Source organism: Oncorhynchus masou, chromosome 8, assembly GCF_036934945.1.
Source record: "Oncorhynchus masou masou isolate Uvic2021 chromosome 8, UVic_Omas_1.1, whole genome shotgun sequence".
NCBI classification, from domain to species: Eukaryota; Metazoa; Chordata; class Actinopteri; order Salmoniformes; family Salmonidae; genus Oncorhynchus; species Oncorhynchus masou.
In genome coordinates this window covers 43,366,934-43,382,412 of record NC_088219.1, presented here as the reverse complement: position 1 = coordinate 43,382,412, position 15,479 = coordinate 43,366,934, and the positions used below count along the sequence as shown (strand labels likewise).

The window sequence follows — 15,479 nt, the reverse complement described above, 5'->3', positions numbered from 1 at the left end:
TGTAATGTGATGGAGTTGAATTAATGTGGAAAACTGATTTGGATTAGCGAAAAGTCATCAATGGAATTTCATATTTTTTTCACCCAATTTTTTATCTAAATCCTAAGACATGGTGAAATAGTTTGTTGATTTCTGTTGAAAACTCAACCAAATGCAAATCAAAACTAGATGTTGAAATGATGTCTGTGCACAGTGGAAATGTGGACACAGTAGACGCTGTCAAGATAAAATGAAAATAAAATGAAAAACTCATTGTGGAGTAGTTGAATTTTCCACAGCCAGCAAGACGAGTAACCAACAGCAAAATCACTAGGATATGTGTGTGAGATTCAAGTTTGCAGGAGCACATTTTCACCATAAAAATATACTTTTATAATAAAGCGTTCCATGCATCATCGCATTTGCAGACTTATGGAAGATACAGGCAGTTAGGAAAGCAAGAAATTTGCATCCTGAAGCACAAACTCCAAAAAGTTCTGTGACACTGTGAAGTCCATGGAGAATAAGAGCACCTCCTCCCAGCTGCCCACTGCACTGAGGCTAGGAAACACTGTCACCACTGATAAATCCACTATAATTGAGAATTTGAATAAGCATTTTTCTACGGCTGGCCATGCTTTCCACCTGACTACCCCTACCCCGGTCAACAGCCCTGCACCCCCCACAGCAACTTGCCCAAAACTCCCCATTCCCCCTTCACCCAAATCCAGATAGCTGATGTTCTGAAAGAGTTGCAAAATCTGGACCGCTACAAATCAGCTGGGCTAGACAATCAGGATACTCTCTTCCTAATCTCTCTTTCTTTCTCTTCCGCTAGTGCCGATAGATCCTCCCTTCCCCGTGCACTCCCTAAATAGCCGGCCATTAGGGTCAGGGAGGCCACGGTTCCACTGGGCATGGTAACGCAGGTGAATAATAAGGAGCGGATTAGTCTCTTCATTATCGATTCACCTGCGTTTCCAGTAGTGCAATCCTAGGATTTCGTGGAGACAGGAGGTTCTCCAGGGGTGGTCAGAGGAGATGTATGGGAGTTTCTATTGGTACCACGTCGGTGGAGAGTCCAGACCAGGTTTCCACTGTGCACATTCCCCCTGAATATGCCGATTTGGCAATCGCTTTCTGTAAGAAGAGGGCGACTAAATTACCACCTCATCAACAGGGGGATTGTACGATAAATCTCCAGGTAAATGCTGCGCTTCCCAAGAGTCACGTGTACCCATTGTCGCAGGAGGAGATGTTGGCTTCCCATACGTCACGGAAGCTCTGGGACAGGGGTACATTCGGCCCTCCATTTCACCCGTCTCCTCGAGTTTCTTTTTTGTGAAGAAAAAGGAGGGAGGTCTGCATCCGTGCATTGATTATAGAGGTCTAAATGCCATCACGGTGGGGTTTAGTTACCCACTACCTCTCATTGCTACGGCGGTGGAATCATTTCACGGAGCACGGTTTTTCACAAAACTGGACCTCAGGAGCGCATATAATCTGGTATTTGGGATAGAGACGAGTGGAAAACTGCGTTTAGTACCACATCAGGTCATTATGAATACCTCGTCATGCCGTATGGGTTAAAGAATGCTCCTTTGTAGACGAGATTCTCAGGGACCTGCACGGGCGTGTGGTTATATCGGTGATATTCTGATCTATTCCGCCATCGGCGCCGCGCATGTGTCTCTGGTGCGCTAGGTGCTTGGTAGACTGCTGGAGCATGACCTATACGTCAAGGCTGAGAAGTGTGTGTTCTCCAAACGAGCCGTCTCCTCCCTGGGTTATCGCATTTCCACTCCGGGGGTGGTGATGGAGTGTGACCGCATTAAGGCCGTGCATTAAGGCCTTGCATAATTGGCAGACTCCAACCACGGTGAAGGAGGTGCAGCGGTTCTTAGGGTTTGCCAATTACCACCGGAGATTTAGCCGGGGTTTTGGCCAGGTAGCGGCCCCCATTACCTCACTGCTGAAGGGGGGCCGGTGCGTTTGCGGTGGTTGGCAGAGGCTGACAGCCTTCAATAGGTTGAAGGCGCTGTTCACAGATGCACCCGTGTTGGCGCACCCGGACCCCTCTTTAGCATCCATAGTGGAGGTGGACGCGTCCAAGGCTGGGGTGGGTGCTGTTCTATCACAGCACTTGGGTACGCCCCTGCACGTTCTTTTCGAGGAAGCTCAGCCCAGCGGAGCGTTCGCAGTGGTAAAGGCCCTGAAGTTGTGGAGACACTGGCTTGAGGGGGCTCGGCACCCTTTTCTCATCTGGGCTGACCACCAGAATCTGGAGTATATCAGGGCAGTTAGGAGACTGAATCCGCGTCAGGCAAGGTGGGCCATGTTCTTCACCCGATTCAGGTTCACTCTGTCTGATAGACCAGGCGCCCTGAACACGAAGGCCGACGTGCCGTCTCTATGACACAGAGGATCAGCCCACCGATCCTACTCCCATCCTTCCAGCCTCTCGGCTGGTGGCACCAGTGGTAGGGGAGGTGGACTTGGACATCGAGTGGGCATTACGGGCGGAACCTGTGCCCCCTCAGTGTCCGGTTGGTCGTAAGTACATGCCTCTTGGTGTTCGTGACCAACTGATTCGGTGGGCTCACACACTACCCTCTTTGGGTCATCCTGGTGTGGCGAGGACAGTGCGGGGTCTCAGGGGGAAGTATTGGTGGTCCACCTTGGCTAGGGACGTTAGGTTTTATGTCTCTTCCTGTTCGTGGTACGCCCAGAGCAAGGCTCCTAGGCACCTTCCTAGAGGGAAGTTACAGCCCCTCCCCGTTCCACAACGGCCATGGTCTCACTTGTCAGTGGATTTTCTGACCAATCTCCCCCCGTCTCAGGGGAACACTACGGTCTTGGTTGTTGTGGATCGGTCCTGCCGTCTCCTCCCGTTGCCCAGTCTCCCTACAGACTCCCTACGTGTTTACCCACGTCTTCCGGCACTACGGGGTGCCGGAGGACATCGTCTCTGATCGGGGTCCCCAGTTCACGTCCCGGGTATGGAGGGCATTTATGGAGCGTCAGGGGTCTCGGTCAGCCTGACCTCCGGTTATCACCCTGAGAGTAATGGGCAGGTGGAGAGAGTGAACCAGGAGGTGGGTAGGTTTCTGCGGTTGTATTGCCAGGACTGGCCAGGGGAGTGGTCTAGGTACCTCCAATGGGCGGAGTTGGCCCAGAACTCACTCCGCCACTCTTCTACAAACCTATCACCATTTCAGTGTGTGTTGGGCTACCAGCCGGTCCTGGCACCTTGGCATCCAAGTCAGACCGAGGCCCCTGCGCTGGAGGAGTGGGTGCAGCGCTCCAAGGAGACCTGGAGAGCCATCCAGGAATCCCTCAAACAAGCCAGTGGATGGCAGAGTGCTGACCGCCACCGCAGTGAGGCCCCCGTGTTTGTACCGGGGGACAGGGTCTGGCTCGCGACCCGAAACCCACCCCTCGGCTTGCCCTGCTAGAAGCTGGGGCCGCAGTGTGTGGGGCTCTTCAAAGTCCTGAGGAGGATAAACGAGGTTATAGATTACAACTCCCTTCCTGTTATCGTATTAACCCCTCGTTTCATGTGTCTCTCCTCAGGCCGGTGGTAGCTGGTCCCCTGCAGGAAGGTGAGGTGCCGGAGATCCCTTAAAATTAATTCTAAAACACATTCAGCCAGTGGAGAGACCTTAAAACTGGTGTAAGGTGTGCTCTCCACCTAGTGTTGGTCAGTACTCCTGCTGCAGCATTCTGCATGTTTTACAGTTGACCAATGGCTTTCTTGGGTAGACCAGACAGGAGAGCATTACAGTAGTCAAGCCTGCTTGTAATAAAAGTATTGGATGAGTCTCTCTGTATCACCCTGAGAATGAAACAGACGCACCTTGGCAATGTTCCCCAGGTGTATGAAAATAACAGGACAAAACAACTGAGACATAAACTGAACAAGATCCACAGACATGTGACTAACAGAAATTTAATATAGTGTCCCTGAACAAAGGGGGGTCAAAATCAAAAGTAACAGTCAGTATCTGGTGTGGCCACCAGCTGCATTAAGTACTGCAGTGCATCTCCTCCTCATGGACTCCACCAGATTTGCCAGTTCTTGCTGTGAGATGTTACCTCACTCTTCCACCGAGGCACCTGCAAGTTCCCAGACATTTCTGGGGGGAATGGCCCTAGCCCTCACCCTTCGATCCAACAGGTCCCAGACGTGCTCAATGTGATTGAGATCGGGGCTCTTCGCTGGCCATGGCAGAACACTGACATTCCTGTCTTGCAGGAAATCATGCACAGAATCAGCAGTATGGCTGGGGGCATTGTCATGCTGGAGGGTCATGTCAGGATGAGCCTACAGGAAGGGTACCACATGAGGGAGGAGGATGTCTTCCCTGTAATGCACAGCATTGAGATTGCCTGCAATGACAACAAGCTCAGTCCAATGATTCTATGACACACCGCCCCAGAACATGACGGACTCTCCACCCAGAACATGACGGACTCTCCACCCAGAACATGACGGACTCTCCACCTCCAGATCGATCCCGCTGCAGAGTACAGGCCTCAGCGTAACGCTCATTCCTTTGACGATAAACACAAACCCGACCATCACCCCTGGTGAGACAAAACCACAACTCGTCAGTGAAGATCACTTTTTGTCAGTCCTGTCTGGTCCAGCAACGGTGGGTTTGTGCACATAGGTGACATTGTTGCCGGTGATGTCTGGTGAGGACCTGCCTTACAACAGGCCTACAAGCCCTCAGTCCAGCCTCTCTCAGCCTATTGCAGACAGTCCGAGCACTGATGGAGGGATTGTGCGTTCCTGGTGTAACTCGGGCAGTTGTTGTTTCCACCCTGCACCTGTCCCGCAGGGGTGATTTTCAGATGTACCGATCCTGTGCAGTGTTACACGTGAGAGACCAACCCACCTCTCCAGTCTGTCCAGAAGGACATCATCGTCAACAGTGTTGAATATACAGTAGCACATAAATCTAGGACAGAGGACAGCGAGCTGTTTGGCATCTGTGTTGGCTCTAAGATAATTTATTACTTTAACTAAGGCTGCGCTGTCTCTTTGCTGTGGCAGGCACGAAAACCAGATTGAAATTTAAAAGAAATCCTTTCCTTCAGAAGGGGTTTCACCATAGCAGTTTTAAGTGCAGTGGGGAAAGTGCCTGTGAACAGGGAGAGATTAACAATAGCTTGCACTTCTTCAGATATGCAATTAAAAACTGTTTTGAAGAAGGTATTGGGGATAGGATTGAGAAGGAAGGTAGAAGGCTTAAGTTGTGATGCTACTTTCCTGAGCATGTCCGTGTTAACCAGGGAAAATAAATCTGTAGTGCCTTTGTGTGGTAGGCTAGAGCACATGTCAAATAACATTAAAAAAATATATATTTTTAATGGTCACATATACACATGTTCAGCAGATGTTATTGCGAGTGTAGCGAAATGCTTGTGCTTCTAGTTCCGACAGTGCAGCAATATCTAACTAACAATATCTAACAATTTCACAACAAATACCCGATACACACAAATATAAGTAAAGGAATGAAATAAGAATATATAGATATATGGATGAGCAATGAGAGAGCGTCATAGGCTAAGATACAATAGATAGTATAGACTAGAATACAGCATATATAGTGGGGCAAAAAAGTATTTAGTCAGCCACCAATTGTGTAAGTTCTCCCACTTAAAAAGATGAGAGGCCTGTAATTTTCATCATTGGTACACTTCAACTATGACAGACAAAATGAGGAGAAAAAAAATCCAGAAAATCCATTGTAGGATTTTTTATTAAGTTATTTGCAAATTATGGTGGAAAATAAGTATCTCCACCCTCGGGAGAGCGATTGCCGTACCAGGCAGTGTTACTGCCCGACAGGATGCTCTCAATTGTGCATCTGTAAAACTTCGTTAGGGGCCAAGCCAAATTTCTTCAGCCTCCTGAGGTTGAAGAAGTACTGTTGCACATTCGCCATCACACTGTCTGTGTGGGTGAACCATTTTAGACTGTCAGTGATGTGTACGCAGAGGAAATTTTTGCTTTCCGCCTTTTCCACTGCGGCCCCATCGACGTGGATATGGGCGGGGCACCCTCTGCTGTTTCCAGAAGTCCACAATCAAATCCTTCGTTTTGTTGAGAGTGAGGTTATTTTCCTGTCACCACTCTGCCAGGGCCCTCAGCTCCTCCCTGTAGGCTGTCTTATCATTGTAGTTAATCAGGCCTACAACTGCTGTGTCGTCTTCAAACGTAATGATTGAGTGGCCACCCAGTCATACACAAAATAGCACAATTGTTCAGGAGCCCATAAAATGTCTGCTATTCCCTCCAGCGTCAAACCTTGATTAGATAGTGATTGTATCCTACTGATCAGATCACAAAACCTACATGTTAATGCAAGGTGTAAACGAAGCTAGAGAGAGAGAGAGAGAGAGAGAGAGCGAACGAGAGAGACACCAGACCAGCCCCTCCAAAATGTGCGTCAGTGAAAGTGTTTAGACTGGGGATCCAGCCCACTCACACACACTTTCCCGTTAGGCACACATCAACAGCAGTACTTAATTTGGGAATGGGAAGATCATACCAAATAATGATGTTAGAGAACAAGGTTTTTTCCTGTTTTGTATTCTATAGTGTTCTCCTGGTAATTAAGATGTACATCATAGCAATCATCACTGGACAAGTAAGGCTGCGCAAAAAGGTAAAAGACTAATTCGATGAATAATGTAAAAGACCGTTTATTAGGCTAATTCAGTATTCGATGTACGCTTTGAGCGTCGTAGTTCCGAAAGTCTGCGCTGTATAAACATTGGTCAGGGTATTCATTCTCTCTCTCATGTGAAGGCTTTCGCGAACCCAGAGGACGCGCAGAGACATGGTGGCCTCCAGCACTTCAGAGAGGATCCAGATGTAATGCGGTGCCAAAGGTGAGAGGAATGATTACTGTCATCTGGTTTGAATGTCGCCTTGCCTATTGACATTGATGGTAGCAATATGATTACATTTTAAGTGGTCTGAAATTGAACAGTAATAGGAAACTTTTGTATTTTTCTCAAACATGTGAATGGAGAATTTTATCTGGATTTGGTTGAAATCTTTAGAGATCATTTGTGGCGCTTTTGTTTTAAATTCATGGATGTTTGTTCTCCAGCCTCGGTCTGTGGATGTGGTTCAGTGTCTGTGTTGTTTTAACTTGTCGGGATATGATCCATGACAGCGGAATAAAAAATAAAAAAAAACTTTTCTCCTTCACTTGGGGCCCTCTCTGACGAGCCATTTGGGACAGGAAATATCTTGAGCTGAGCAGGTATTCATGCACTGATGCACAATAAAATGGAATGCTTCATGACCGGTTATATTTTAGGTTCAATTAATTGAGTTTTATTAAAAGGCTTCTAAAGTTTAATTTCCATGTACTTTAACATTTCAGACTTGATTTGCCCAATGAAAAATGTATCAACCCCTACAAAAAAATGTAATTGTGTGGAGTGAAGTGTAATTCTTATCAGGGCAGGTCTCCTACAATAACATTAGTACAGGAGTGGCTTTGTAGCCAGAGGGGAAGCCATTTAATGGTGGTGTCCGTCTGCACTCCTATTCATCTTAAAACTCCCAAGATTCTAGAGGGGTATATGCTTGTCCAGCTCTGCCAAAATAATCAAATATTTAAAGGTCACGAGTAAATTTTGTTTAGTCAAATCCATGGCAGGTCCTGGGTCCTTTTCCATATCTTGATGTTGATTGGTTGGAGTGGTACTTTAATTAAACAAAGTAAGATGAACAACACACTGAAGTTATCTGAGATTACATTCAACCTTCCTCTTCCTTCCTTTTCCTTTTTCTGAGCAAATCTGATTTCATTGGAATGAACATTTGTAGTATTGAGTCTACAACTGTTTAGGCTCTTGAGGGTAATTGAAATCCATAGTCTGTGTTTTACAACTGACTCAGCTAGCCGACGGTAAAGCCCATGCTTCAATAGAGACATTTTATAGGTCCATTTAGAGACAGAGACTTGAATACCGGAGAGGAATGTTCCTCTTGTGTAAAAGTGTGTGTCAGTCAGAGGAGAGGAAGCCTTACTAATCGATCTGGCCGAGGTATCCTGGAAGGATATTGATCTCATCCCGTCAGTAGAGGATGCCTGGTTAATTTTTAAAATGCCTTCCTCACCATCTTAAATTAGCATGCCCCATTCAAGAAATGTAGAACCAGGAACAGATATAGCCCATGGTTCTCTCCAGACCTGACTGCCCTTAACCAACACAAAAACATCCTATGGCGTTCTGCATTAGCATCGAACAGCCCCCGTGATATGCAACTTTTCAGGGAAGCTAGAAACCAATATACACAGGCAGTTAGAAAAGCCAAGGCTAGCTTTTTCAAGCAGAAATTTGCTTCCTTCAACACAAACTAAAAAAAGTTCTGTAACACTGTAAAGTCCATGGAGAATAAGAACACCTCCTCCCAGCTGCCCACTGCACTGAGGATAGGAAACTGTCACCACCGATAAATCCACTATAATTGAGAATTTCAATAAGCATTTTTCTACGGCTGGCCATGCTTTCCACCTGGCTACCCCTACCCCGGTCAACAGCACTGCACCCCCCACAGAAAATCGCCCAAGCCTTCCCAATTTCTCCTTCTCCCAAATCCAATCAGCTAATGTTCTGAAAGAGCTGCAAAATCTGGACCCCTACAGCCGGGCTAGACAATCTGGACCCTTTCTTTCTAAAAAATTATCTGCAGAAATTGTTGCAACCCCTATTACTAGCTTGTTCAACCTCTCTTTCGTGTCGTCTGAGATTCCCAAAGATTGGAAAGCAGCTGCGGTTATCCCCCTCTTCAAAGGGGGGACACTCTTGACACAAACTGCTACAGACCTATATCTATCCTACCCTGCCTTTCTAAGGTCTTCGAAAGCCAAGTCAACAAACAGATTACCGACCATTTCGAATCCCACCATATCTTCTCCGCTATGCAATCTGGTTTCAGAGCTGGTCATGGGTGCACCTCAGCCACGCTCAAGGTCCTAAATGATATCTTAACCACATCGATAAGAAACAATACTGTGCAGCCGTATTCATTGACCTGGCCAAGGCTTTCGACTGTGTCAATCACCACATCCTCATCGGCAGACTCGATAGCCTTGGTTTCTCAAATGATTACCTCGCCTGGTTCACCAACTACTTCTCTGATAGAGTTCAGTGTGTCAAATCGGAGGGCCTGTTGTCGGGGTGTCTGGCAGTCTCTATGGGGGTGCCACAGGGTTCAATTCTTGGACCGACCCTCTTCTCTGTATACATCAGTGAGGTCGCTCTTGCTGCTGGTGAGCCTCTACACAGACGACACCATTCTGTAATCTTCTGGCCCTTCTTTGGACACTGTGTTAACAACCCTCCAGACGAGCTCAATGCCATACAACTCTCCTTTCGTGGCCTCCAATTGTTCTTAAATACAAACTAAATGCATGCTCTTCAACCGATCGCTAACTGCACCTGCCCCTCTGTCCAACATCACTACTCTGGACGGTTCTGACTTAGAATATGTGGACAACTACAAATACCTAGGTGTCTGGTTAGACTGTAAACTCTCCTTCCAGATTCACATCAAACATCTCCAATCCAAAGTTAAATCTAGACTTGGCTTCCTATTTCGCAACAAAGCATCCTTCACTCATGCTGCCAAACATACCCTTGTAAAACTGACCATCCTACCGATCCTCGACTTCGGCGATGTCATTTACAAAATAGCCTCCAACACACTACTCAATAAATTGGATGCAGTCTATCACAGTGCCATCTGTTTTGTCACCAAAGCCCCATATACTACCCACCACTGCAACCTGTATGCTCTCGTTGGCTGGCCCTCACTTCATACTCGCCAAACTCACTGGCTCCAAGTCATCTACAAGACCCTACTAGGACTCACTAGTCACCATAGCAGCACCCACCTGTAGCACGTGCTCAAGCAGGTATATCTCTCTGGTCACCCCCAAAACCAATTCTTCCTTTGTCCACCTCTCCTTCCAGTTCTCTGCTGGCAATGACTGGAACGAACTACAAACATCACTGAAACTGGAAACACTTATTTCCCTAACTAGCTTTAAGCACCAGCTGTCAGTGCAGCTCACAGATTACTGCACCTGTACATGGCCCATCTATAATTTAGCCCAAACAACTTCCTCGCCCCCCACTGTATTTATTTATTTTGCTCCTTTGCACCCCATTATTTCAATCTCTACTTTGCACATTCTTCCACTGCAAATCTACCATTCCAGTGTTTTACTTGCTATAATGTATTTACTTCGCCACCATGGCCTTTTTTTTGACTTTACCTCCCTTATCTCACCTCATTTGCTCACATTGTATATAGACTTATTTCTCTACTTATTTTTCTATTTTTCTACTGTATTATTGACTGCATTTTTGTTTTACTCCATGTGTAACTCTGTGTTGTTGTATGTGTCGAACTGCTTTGCTTCATCTTGGCCAGGTCGCAGTTGTAAATGAGAACTTGTTCTCAACTAGCCTACCTGGTTAAATAAAGGTGAAATAAAAAATAAATTCACTTTTAGGAAGAGACCTGGATAAGCAGCTATACTCCCAGGCTCTTGTAATGGACAGTTTCTACGCTCAACGTGTGTGTGTGTGTGTGTGTGTGTGTGTGTGTGTGTGTGTGTGTGTGTGTGTGTGTGTGTGTGTGTGTGTGTGTGTGTGTGTGTGTGTGTGTGTGTGTGTGTGTGTGTGTGTGTGTGTGTGTGTGTGTGTACTCATCTTGGTCATGCTAAGACGGAGGTATTTCCCTCTGTTATTCACGAGGCTAAACCCCTCCCTAATGTTGGCTAATCGAAAAAAGTGTGTTTGTCAGTGTGTGTGATGTTGAGTAATCATAGCGGAAGTGTTTTCACTGTTTGGGTCAGTGCCAGACAGCTGAGTCAGACAACCGTATACCGTAAGTTCTGGGAATTAACTTATGATTCAAAACAGATGTGTGAGCATGGAGAGCAGTTGTGTGTACAGTACAAACTGCTTAGTTATTCTCTTAAAAACCCATACCTTCGTGATAATGAAAATGAATATATTCAATATCTAAAAAATATACATGTAATTTAATATTATCTTTCGTGTGTTTCAGGGCTCACCGTAACGACATGGAGAATATCATCCCCTTCCTGTTCCTGGGGGCCGTCTACTCCCTGATTGGCCCGTCGCTGGCCGTGGCCCGCGCTCACTTCCTGGTCTTCTTCCTATTCCGCATGCTCCATACGCTGGCCTACCTCTGTGTCCTGCGGGCACCCACGCGCTCCCTGGCCTACGTGATCGCCCAGGTGCCCTGCATCTCCATGGCCGTTCAGATTCTCGCGTCCGTGTCCTCATATGCGTGTTCTGGTGACCGCGTCAATCTGTGACCAATCTCAGTGGATGATTAGGGCCTGATAAGAGCAGTAGAGAATACTGCTTGTAAGAGGGAACAGATACTTTTCATATGAGGGAAATCCTAAAGAATACATTGTCATCAGACTGCAATGCTGCAATAGCAGTTTGTGCCTCTCAGCAATGCTCTATGAAGTGTACACTGTTGTGCTCTCGCTAGTACATCTTCATGTAGTACTGTATTCTTTCACATCTTAGTCACATAGCAGACGCTTTTATCCAGAGCAACTTGCAGATGCCTTGCTCAAGGGCACATAGGCAGATGTTTCACCTAGTTGGCTCGGGGATTTGAACCAGCAACCTTTCAGTCACTAGCCCAATGCTCTTAACCGCCAGGCGACCTATATGCTACAGAATGTTGAAGTCAATTGACTCCCTCTGAAGGTCATGGGGACACTACTCTCGGAAGAAAAAGGTTAACCTTTCGATTAACGTGTAACTTTGTAACCAATTAATTGGGTTTTTTCATACACAAGTCAATGTTACTTGTTTTCATCTTTTACATTCTGTATTTCTTGTCATTCAACAAGTGGTATTTTTGTAGTAAAGTCTGGGATGTAGTGACCTATTTGCTCAAACCAATCCAGTATTTTAGAAGTTGAACTGAAGAACAGACATGTATAACACAAATAATGTATAATAATGCATTTTTTAAAAATGAAAACAGAAGAAAACGGTTGAATAGCATATTCTAAGGAATATTTCTGGTGTGGTGGTCACTGTATTTGTTTACAAAGCATTGGCCACTAAGCTATCACATGATGCAGGGTGATGACTATGTCAGGTAGGTCTACCACTCCTGTCGATGGGCCCATAGTTATTTCTGGTCCATTCCTGGGCCTAGATAGGATCTATGGCTGCTGACTGATCCATAATCATACCATCTACAGATGCGGAATCTTAATGTGATCATCCTGTTGTTGCAGGAATATTCCTGCACAGCAAGAAATGCAAACCAAAAATGTATCAACCCCTAAAAAAAAATTCAATTCCAATTCACATTTCCTGTTGCTGCAGGATTATTTTTCTCCTGTGTAAAACTGGCTCAGATTGAGCCTCAACCTTTGTGGTTCTTTAGCCTGTTTACAGATCAACTCTGGCAAGACTGCAAAAACAGATCTTGGATCAGGCTAATGTTTCTAGAGTACTATCCATCTATAACCAATAGATGGTTTGTCCATAAATGCATTGTGTTTTCTACACTGCAGCCCTTTGAAGCTTGCTAGAGCAGAAGATGATATTGTGTAAACCTACGTGTTTCAATTGGGAATCATTACTGAACAGTTACGACACAGTTCCAACTTACTGCAACACAGTTCCAAGTTGGAACACAGTTTCAGGCCTCTGGATTATAATTAAGCAATATGTGGCTAGGTACAAGCTTATCAATAGACCACCATTAGTTCCTCAGACAGACAGACTTTTGTCCTGGAAGTTGTTCCTTCCTCTGACTTGGGGCTGCTAGGTAATCTCATTCGGGGCTAGGGGTAAGACATTGGAATCTCTGGCTGGGGGAAGGTGATTGTCGTAGGTGGGACGGTGGGTATTCGCTGGCCCCTCTCTCCGTGTCTGATGGTCCAGAGTTCCAGGCAGGGCTGAGTTCCAGGCAGGGCTGAGTTCCAGCATTCCTCTGTCGTTATGTAAGGCCCTGGACTGGACACTGTCCACAGGAAGGGGCTAAGGGGGGAGGGGGGCTGGAAAATGTGCAGTCATGCATGCTTGCTGCTAACCTACACACAGTCATGGGCTGTAGACTCTTCCTCATACTCATTTAAACACGCTCTCACATTCACACATGGATATGTGCCCAGTCGGTATCTTACTGTATAGGTGTTCACAATTCCATGCATTCTTGCACTTTACCCTCTTTATGTCTCATTCGTATTAACACACTTACATACTCTCACTGTACATGACAATTCATTTTACATACCAACTGCAAGGTATTCAAAAGAAATATGTCTTTTTTTTATGGATGACTTCATCCTCTATCGATTCAATGTACAGTCAATGGGATGTTATTGACTGTGGTAGGTAGCAGGGGACAAGCCACGTCTCTCTCTGTGTGCACATAGCCGCGGAAAGGAGTTTGGTGGGTGGGGGGATACCATTTTTTATTTGTTTTGCCCATGCCGAGGACCGCTATATCGGTCCACTACTATAGGACTTGTACTTATTTTGTGAAAAAATGTAATTCAATGTATTTGAGTGTTTACAAGCATTTGTAACTTGAGTCTGATAATTATCTGTACAAAACATTTAATCTGATATTACTTGTGGAATATACAAATATTTGCTTAAAATACGTTTTCCCCTTTCTTGAAATACTTTGCAAATGCAACTTTTTTCTATGTGAAAATAGAAATGGACTATTCATTCTTTTTACATTTTAGCAGACACTCTTATCCAGAGCAACAGAAGTTCGTACGTACATTTTCATCCTGGTCCCCTGTGGGAATCGCACCCTCCCACAACCCTCCCACGACTAACCACAGCATCACAAACCACTTGATGTCTCAATGTACTCAATGCATGGTGATGAAAAGACTTCAGGAACAAACCTACATGAACAGTCTATGTACAATACAGTGATGTATATTCACATTAAGTGGATGTAAGGATGGTAAATTAATACCGCACAAAAAGTGATTGTTTTCCATGTTATTTGATTAAGAAAAATATTACATTTGATGTGGATGTTTTTAGTCTTTGAGCATAACTTTGCACCTTCTGATGTAAATGTTTGAGGACAGGGTTCTGTTCTTTCTGGATTCCATTAGAATGACATCACAGAGAAATGGACAAGGTTCTGTTCTTTCTGGATTCCATTAGAATGACATCACAGAGAAATGGACAGGGTTCTGTTCTTTCTGGATTCCATTAGAATGACATCACAGAGGAATGGACAGGATTCTGTTCTTTCTGGATTCCATTAGAATGACATCACAGAGAAAGGGACAGAGTTCTGTTCTTTCTAGATTCCATTAGAATGACATCACAGAGAAATGGACAGGGTTCTGTTCTTTCTGGATTCCATTAGAATGACATCACAGAGAAATGGACAGGGTTCTGTTCTTTCTGGATTCCATTAGAATGACATCACAGAGGAATGGACAGGATTCTGTTCTTTCTGGATTCCATTAGAATGACATCACAGAGAAAGGGACAGAGTTCTGTTCTTTCTAGATTCCATTAGAATGACATCACAGAGAAATGGACAGGGTTCTGTTCTTTCTGGATTCCATTAGAATGACATCACAGAGAAATGGACAGGGTTCTGTTCTTTCTGGATTCCATTAGAATGACATCACAGAGAAATGGACAGGGTTCTGTTCTTTCTGGATTCCATTAGAATGACATCACAGAGAAATGGACAGGGTTCTTTTCTTTCTGGATTCCATTAGAATGACATCACAGAGGAATGGACAGGGTTCAGTTCTTTCTGGATTCCATTAGAATGACATCACAGAGAAATGGACAGGGTTCTGTTCTGTCTGGATTCCATTAGAATGACATCACAGAGAAATGGACAGGGTTCTGTTCTTTCTGGAATCCATTAGAATGACATCACAGAGAAATGGACAGGGTTCTGTTCTTTCTGGATTCCATTAGAATGACATCACAGAGAAATGGACAGGGTTCTTTTCTTTCTGGATTCCATTAGAATGACATCACAGAGGAATGGACAGGGTTCTGTTCTTTCTGGATTCCATTAGAATGACATCACAGAGAAATGGACAGGGTTCTGTTCTGTCTGGATTCCATTAGAATGACATCACAGAGAAATGGGCAGGGTTCTGTTCTTTCTGGAATCCATTAGAATGACATCACAGAGAAATGGACAGGGTTCTGTTCTTTCTGGATTCCATTAGAATGACATCACAGAGAAATGGACAGGGTTCTGTTCTTTCTGGATTCCATTAGAATGACATCACAGAGAAATGGACAGGGTTCTGTTCTTTCTGGATTCCGTTAGAATGACATCACAGAGAAATGGACAGGGTTCTGTTCTTTCTGGATTCCATTGGAATGACATCACAGAGAAATGGACAGGGTTCTGTTATTTCTGGATTCCATTGGAATGA

The 15,479-nt window shown here is 45.1% G+C and overlaps 1 protein-coding gene across 1 annotated transcript; it reads left to right on the top strand.

Moving 5' to 3' along the window:
- Window positions 1-6,465: 6,465 nt before the first annotated feature.
- Window positions 6,466-13,697, top strand: LOC135544710 (prostaglandin E synthase-like). The gene is made up of 3 exons (XM_064972553.1): window positions 6,466-6,659; window positions 6,803-6,885; window positions 11,096-13,697. The coding sequence occupies exons 1-3, from the start codon at window positions 6,528-6,530 to the stop codon at window positions 11,367-11,369; spliced, it is 489 nt and encodes a 162-aa protein (XP_064828625.1). The 5' UTR covers window positions 6,466-6,527; the 3' UTR covers window positions 11,370-13,697.
- The last annotated feature ends 1,782 nt before the right edge of the window (window positions 13,698-15,479 follow it).